Source organism: Hylaeus volcanicus, chromosome 4 (genome assembly GCF_026283585.1).
Source record: "Hylaeus volcanicus isolate JK05 chromosome 4, UHH_iyHylVolc1.0_haploid, whole genome shotgun sequence".
NCBI lineage: Eukaryota > Metazoa > Arthropoda > Insecta > Hymenoptera > Colletidae > Hylaeus > Hylaeus volcanicus.
The window spans coordinates 7,223,353-7,231,501 of NC_071979.1; the positions used below are offsets into that span (position 1 = coordinate 7,223,353).

At 40.8% G+C, this 8,149-nt stretch overlaps 1 protein-coding gene across 1 annotated transcript in view; it reads right to left on the reverse strand.

Moving 5' to 3' along the window:
• Positions 1-5,282, reverse strand: part of LOC128875849 (RNA-binding protein MEX3B) — an 87,967-nt gene extending 82,685 nt beyond the window's left edge. Inside the window, exon 1 of the mRNA XM_054121783.1 lies at positions 3,899-5,282. Coding sequence (XP_053977758.1) covers positions 3,899-4,199 — 301 coding nt within the window. The 5' untranslated portion in view covers positions 4,200-5,282. The remainder of the gene's footprint in view (positions 1-3,898) is intronic.
• Positions 5,283-8,149: the final 2,867 nt, after the last annotated feature.

Genomic DNA, 8,149 nt, shown 5'->3' on the forward strand with positions numbered 1-8,149 from the left:
AGATATAAAGAGTAACTAGAGAAACGATTCTCCGTGTTATTTTTCAACTGATCAACTTTATGAAACTCCGCAATTTTTTTCTTTGTAAGAATTGCTTTGAAGAATGAATACATTTTATAACAACAACTTTCGTCTCCCAGAAAATACTTCAGAAAAGGGCTCCTCGGACCGAATGGATGTCCAGGCCCCGATAAAGCTAGATCCGTCGTTGTATATGCATGTCGCCTGATTCATCGTCGAAACGTAAACAGGCTTCTCTCAATTATTTCTTTTTTTTTTTATACAGTGGCCGAGAAACTAAGGTAGTCGACGAAGGTAGTCGACGAAGGTAGTCGACGAAGGTAGTCGACGAAGGTAGTCGACGAACGGCCACGACCTACGACAGGGTTCACTGCACGACGATTCGTCGAGCCACCAAATAAATTTGCTTTTCGAAGTTAGATTGGTTTAATTGCACCATTACTTGATACCGCGTTTCTCGCGGCGTTTACGCTCACGCCCGTGCCAATGAACTGTCTGTCGGCGGTGGTATACGCGACAGATTCCGGTAACGAGCAATGCAAACTAAAGTACTCGCGAATTCGACTTACGTAAACGCGTCGCTGTTCGAACACCGAAGCAAACGGTACCTCGCGGTTAAGAATCTATATTTCTTTTAGGAATTCTCATCTCACATAACAAATAATTCTGAAATGTCAATGTTTCTATAGATTATAGTAGCGTGTTAAACTGATAAAGAACATTTTTCTTGCTCGTTTTCAATCGTGTTTTTCATCTAGCCGCGTGAAATTTGTTTCTTCTTTATGATTCAACAGATCGTCGAACGGATCATAACGCTTGCTAAATCATTTTGCAATTACGATCACTTAATGATGTAACTTGCTATGTACACAACGGATTTATTAAAAGTCGCAAGTATCCATATGTACATGTTTGTACAGGTGAAATTTCAATGCTTTTATACATAGCACTGAGCATGTGAAACTAATAAGCATAATGTTTCTTGTGCATTTTTAATCATTCTTTTTTATTGATGTATCCGAATGAAATTAGTACGTGGAATAAAAGTTCTTAAACGGAAATTCCCTGAATATGTCGTACTAAATAAAAATGTATTTATATTAAAATTACCCAACTTTGGTCGCATACGTACTACACGCATGGATGATTTCGACATTCGCACACGGTTATTTCATCGAAAGAGTACAACGAATATCTTTGTTGACGCACGGTCGTACGATTCGTGTCATTCCGAACCTCGCTAAGCCCCGTATATACAATCACGATTTATCGAGTCACGACTTCACGTTTACTTTTCGACTATAACATTTATCGCCCGGCGATAAATCCTTATCGATTTTAAAGAAATCGCGGCACCGTTTAGTTGCTGCATACGAAATGTCGATTTTTGTCAAGCTCAAAGGTAATTTTGTACATCCCAACGAAGGAAACGAAATCTGTTAACAGGTGGAGATCAATCAGTCAAAGATTTTCAGTTCCATTATTGCTGGTCGAACAAATTTTTTTGTTCTCCTATTTGAATATTAATTATGTGCGAACGAAACCTGAAGTTTCATGTAACGAATAATAGGAATATTGGAGTAATTTAGTTTCGCATACGAAAAGTGAAAAGGACGAGAAAAGTAAACAACATGTAAAAAAGGCTGTATCGATGTAAGAAATATTGGAATCGATTTCTAAAATTTAAAGTTAGTGATATTGAACACCGACCGTGTGGTAGACAGAAGGTGATTGTAAACGAGGCCGTTTTGAAACATTACTGAAAACAATCCAGTTCAGGCTGCGTAAGAGATAACGTCGAAAATCAGTCAATTCGTGATAATTCGTCATTTAGTAAACATTGGCGAAGTAAAGAAGTCGAATAGTCGGTTTCGTACAAACCGAGAATGGTTAAGCTCGATTACAGCCTCATTAGTGTAAAAAGAAATAAATCCACGAAAACTCAAGTACAATGCGATGATTACATTTCGAGCTAGTTTACTATGGCTTTTCAAATCTCTAAACTACGACAATCAATGAAATGCATCTAAAATTGAACGTACAACCTATATTAGCAAGAGCCTAATCTCTTTGCACGATAACGAAATTTTACCGCTTTCTGCCTACTCTCCAGATCTACCGATAGAAAATTTTTCATTCGTCGAGCAATTGTACCACGCCACAGAAAATTTTAATTCTTCCGCAACGTAGAATCTATAAAAACGGTATCGACGAGTTTTACGACCTTCGAAACTTCAGATATTTATCGAACTGGAATATCATAGCTGGTCGATCGTCGGGGGAAGTCACATGGAAACCGCGTCGGTTACATAAATCTACGACGTTTTAAAACATGCTGGGCGAATTATGAATCAGAATGTCATGCATTGAATTCAAACATGGACAAAGTTCTCGCTGAAAATGAATTACAGCACCGATTTTAATTATTGAACATTATTTTAAGTAGTGTTATATAACGTGAAACCAAAATGTGATTCAATTTACAAAATTGAAGATTGTTTGAACTCTTTCAATAAACATTTGTTGTATTTAAATTTGTTGTATCTGTGAAGTTATTGAATGGTGAGACTCAACGCAAAAGAAGTTGAACAATGCGAACGCTACATTTCTAATGTTATTGTTACTTTAAGCGAACTTTTGCAGAATTGTCTGATGATGATTCCATTTTTGAATCCCACGCATAAAACGATATGATAAAGTGTGAAAATAAAATACATTTTTGATACCAGCGATATTTGCCCAATTTGGCTGCGATTGACAAAGAAATGACATTTCATGTGCACCAACGCAATATTCGTACGTTTCGTCATCGGCGGAGGAAAGTCCCATGCGTCTGGAGAGACCGTGTCTTGCGAAGTCGCCAGTATTGGATAAAATTTAATCAAAATAACGATTGACGATTACGATTGAAACGAATAATCATCATAAATCGCTCGTGACGATTTACGATTACGGTGAACACGTGCTCGAGAATGTTGAACCAGAATTTTCACGAAATCGATTCGAAATTCCCTCAAATATCAAAAATCCGTATATCCAAACAATTCCTAAACAAGACATTAACAGGTTATACTTTGTGGTCCATTTTTCCTATTAATCGCTATTATAGCTATAACGAACGATTTAATCGTCAATCATTGTGAGCGATAATTTTCAGCACTTGACTAACTTTAATCGCAATTTTTAATCGCATTCCCTAGTTAATATTAACCACTTAACGATTTTTCTGATGCTGATCGATAGAAATACTTAAAAATCGAAAAATGAGTATTTCGTACATTTCATGGTTTTATATGCTTCATTTTGATGAGAACAAAATTAATTTGAGTATATACTAGTCTCTATATATGGATAAAATTCAATATAAGTGTTTGTCGAAAATTATAAACTGTTTCTATAAAAGCTTGTGAAATTTGGAGTGGATTAGAATGAAATCTATCATCAGTTCATAGGGTTATTAGCGACTCCGAGCACACATTGACAACATTCGATCTGGCGATAACGCGTGTTTCGCATATACGTCACAACAGCAAGCACGCGTGAAGCACGCCGAGACACATTTATCAAACTTATTTGTAAACAATGAAAGATTGAAGTTTAACGATCGAATAACGAGTGTCTAATTGGCTGATTTCAAGCTACAGAAAGAAATTAACGGATAACTTTCTGGCGAGTACTGAGTCAAATATATTTCTTCTCCAAACCATAATACTGTTGATTACAACTTTGAAATGTCCAACTTACATCGTATTAGAGTAAAACTACAACAACGTACGAGTATACTCGGGTGAGAGCGTCAAGTGGTTAATTATACGAGAATTCGTCGTTTATAATGCTGAAAACTCTGGAATGAAGTAGAGTTAGGTTCGACGCTTACCTTGTCGGCCGACGATCTCTGCCACGTGCTCGCTGCTAGGCACCGGCACGCACTCGGTCATGTTCTGGCTCTTCTTAGAACGCGCTTCCTCGAAAACGCCTGCTGGTGTCGTTTGCATTGGATCTGGATCGTTGGCAGTCCCAGTTCCGGTACCTGTGCCGGTCCCTGGACACACGGGAGTACCCTCGAGACCAAGCATAGATAATTCTAATGCCAATTGCAAGGCTCGCTGGTCCTCGAGGGAAGCGGCCGCACCGCCATTCGCTCCGCGGTCCATTTCGCTGAACAAACTCGTCGGCATCTTGGATCGACAAAATTTCGCGTTTTATCGCACTGACAAAGTCAATCGGTATATGCACGTGTGTGTGTATCGTACTGGGTGTAAATCACACAGTTTCTCACTATTCCTCCTCTCGTAAGTACCCTCCTGACCCGTCCTCACAACCTGTCGTTTTTCTGCTGTACGATTTTACGCTGGTCGCTGAATTTTCGGCCGAGACGGTGAAATTGTTCAGAGACGTCCACGTGGATAGAGTCCGTGTCGAAACGATCGGAAAACAACGAAACACACGCGTGTACACACCACACACTCGATTATTTCGGACGAGGGACTAGAGTGTCGTTCACACCGAGAACCGTGTCGGTCACGAGGAAAATGTATTTAGGAATAAACGACGATGCACCGTACAAAAATAAAATCGTTGACTCCGCCGGTGATCGCTCTGTCTTTCTTCGTTCCTTTCTCGTGTATACGAACGCACGGCGTGAGTGTGGTTCGCACACTGGAAACGTGTGGGCTACTCGTAATCTCGCGTCTCGTCCACGATCGCCGCGTCCTTCTTTCGTCGATCGCTCTCTCACTCGCGCGCTTTCTTTCACCGCGTTTAAAGCCCAGCCGACGAAAACGGCTTTCCTCGAATATCTTGCACTGTGGTCTGAACTGTTCGTAGAAGTTTATAGAGCGCGACCTACAATCTTCAATGTCGGCGCTCGTTATGCTCGTGTGATTTCTGTTTATATATTTTCACGTGTCTCTTTAAACCGATATACGTGTTTATAATTCGTTCGTTCGTCCTCTTTCCTCTCGTTCGCTCTCGTTCTTCCCTTCGATGGGACGACGTTAACGTAACGTAACGTAACGTAACGTAACGGCGCGTGATCACGTTTGGGAAGCTTCGTCACCGACCGACTGACTAAAGCGTCCGAGAGCGTCGTCGCGCGACTGAAGCACTGAAAACGGAGGCAAGGGGAGCCGCGCTCTCTCTTTCGGTTCCTTCTTTCTCTCTTTACCTCTCCCTCACCGCGAGATCTTTCCTTTCGAAGGCAGGCGCGTGCAACTACCCTCTCGCTCGTGTTACCACTGCGACTGACTGCGACGTACTGCGACTGCGGGTGCTACAGCCGGCGCGCCGCCATGTGCCGGACGCCGGCTATGCGTCCCGCTTATTGGTCGACAGGGTCACGTGGCACCGTACCACCCCTCCCCGCCACTCTACGGCCAATCGGCGCACAAAGTGATAGCGCACCTACCGGCCGAGAGCGCCGCACTTCGTTCGCCTCCGGATACGGGCGCGTGCACTCGTCCCTACCGGCTTGCAACCCCCTCCGTGTTACCGCTCGTACTCTCGAGCATTCGCGAAGTTTCCCTATGGATCCGCGATAGAACGCCGGCTGCACCACCGATTTTCCACGGCGGTGATTGCCGAGCCCGGGACTGCCTGGGATACGTAGCTCCATCTCTTCGCGATGCCACGAGATGCCTGGATCGGGGGGTGCAGTTCCATTCGGTCGGTGTTTGGGTTCTGCTAATTTAATTATTCGCCGCCAGTATCCTCGCCGTGGTTCTTTGGGCGCAATCTTAATTAGCGATTATGCCATGCTTCTTTCCACAGATTTAAACAGACACCAACTTTCTTCTTTTTATCTTTGTATCTGTATCTATTTTATCTTTTATCTCCGTATCTTTTTTCGTTAACGACTCCAGTTCGCATCTATTTATCCGTTACCGAGAGATCAATGGTATTTGTTAGGTGTGCAAATTGATTCTGTGCGTTTATAAATATATAATGTCTCTGATAACCAATTAGCTGTTCGCAGAGAAAAAATTCGTCCCATAGAGGGTTAAAATACAAATCTTCCAAGTCCTCAACTTAATCTCCATGAATTTTTATGGATAGATCGGGTCTCAATTTTACTTATTCTTGTTTCTCTAATAGATTACAAGTGTACTTGATAATTATAATAATTCTAAGAGTAGAGTAATAAGCAAAGTTTCAGGTCTACCGAAATTCATATAGATGCATCGTAATGTCCATCAGGTTCTTGATTCTTTCTAATTTCATTCCATAGCTATGCCATGTGAGTATATGCGTGCCATTAAGTTCCCTTGTATCTTACGAATATTACGCGCAAGTGTAAGAAATATAGCGTTACAAGTATTGTTGTTAAAGTTTATGATTAAATTTATGTCCCCCTTTGTCTGGATCGTTTTAGTTGACGAAGAATTCTGATAAATAACTCGCCGAGGGATCAAATAAATACCCTGTACAATAAATAAATACCGCATTTTCCGCGAGCGTTGGTAGCTCGCGTCTTATCGTTCACGGCGCAGCTCGCGATCCAACACCCTTTTCTCGGTGCATACCCGTCAACGACCTCCGCCTTGCATATAGGGTGCCTAGCAAACCCGCTCGACGATACTTTTTCGAGGTGCGTGCAGTCATTGCGGCACATCCGCGCAAGGGAAATGCAACAGGAAGGAAATTTACGACTCTCGAGAAATAATAGCAAGGCATCGTTCGAAGTCGTAAACCGAAGTTGGATCGTTTGAGACTCCTATCACGCCGTAAATTAGACGCGACGTCAAGCGTATTTCAAAGGGAATCTCGGCTGCGCCACGGTATCGATACGAAATGTAAGATCCACTGCCTCGAGACTGCAACTTTGTACGGTTTAATTACACGCCGCTCTGCTCCTCTTACTACGAGTTTACGAGCCTGCCTGCTTATCTCGAGAACTTCTTCGTTTCTTTATTATTGGTCGTTAGTTGACTCAAAACTCCGTGCATTCGGAATTAGCGCAACGATCAGGCCAGTTTCGGTCGAGGAAGTTAAAAATTCCTATTCAATCGCGTATCCCAAGTGGAACCGATGATTTTTTGATGGTGTGGTATTCGCGATATGATGGATAAAGGTGAGCTGCTTAATGGATTCCTGTCACATAGATCACTCCTCCTCAATTTCTTAATCGTTATCGAACACAGGCGCATAGTGATGAAGTAAATAACCAAGTATAAAATGAACGAGTGACTAAGAGGATGAAGAAAATATTAACGTAGGTGATTGTTTTATGCTTACAGTCAGTCCTATAAGTATTCGTATCTTCTATATTCCTTCTATGTTCATTGAACAAATTTGTCTAAATATATACATATGTGAAATTTATTCATGTACATATTCATAACGAAACATTGATTTGGAAACATCAAACTAATCATTTAATTTAGATACATTTCTTTAATAGACATAGAGATCTTCCTTACACGATGTTTTACAGCTCAGATCGCAGTTATTTAAATAACAAGCTAAGATAAATACATACAACTCCTATGGTTTGCTTCGCGTTTTGATTTTTGTTATAATATTTGTCTGGTGTATTCTAGACTGCAGTTGCTATAGACGTAGCTACAGAAAACGTAGAAAAATAAAAACTAAGTCGCGTCTGGATGATCGTCAACTATCGTTGGTTCTCTTTAAGAAGACTGGTTTCGCTTCCTTTGCAAGGCATATATAGAAAACGCGATCCAGTGAATAAAATGTGCATTACGAATTCATAAAAGTCGTAGAGCTGTATCAAGAAAATTCAATAATTATTTACTTTTGTCAGCTTTTTCTATTACGAGTAATACGAATAATCGCTGTTTAATTATTATTATTGTACATGGAATATTTTCATTTCGTTTACTCGTCGATTTTTTCCTTGACCACATTTTGTATTATTTTGATTTAAAAATATACCTTCGAAGAGGTACGATTCAGGAAACCGATTGCATAATCGTTCCTTATATACCGCTAGCTTACACAGACGCTTAAAACGAATTACATAATTTGTCCTTGATAAAAGATTTCACGTGTAATACTAGAGTAAGTGTCATAATCGCGCAACAATTTCTGATATTAATTTGCGTGTAAATTAGTACCACACGCGAGATTCGAGATGAAATGACGTAAGCGATCCCATTTTGGCAGCTCC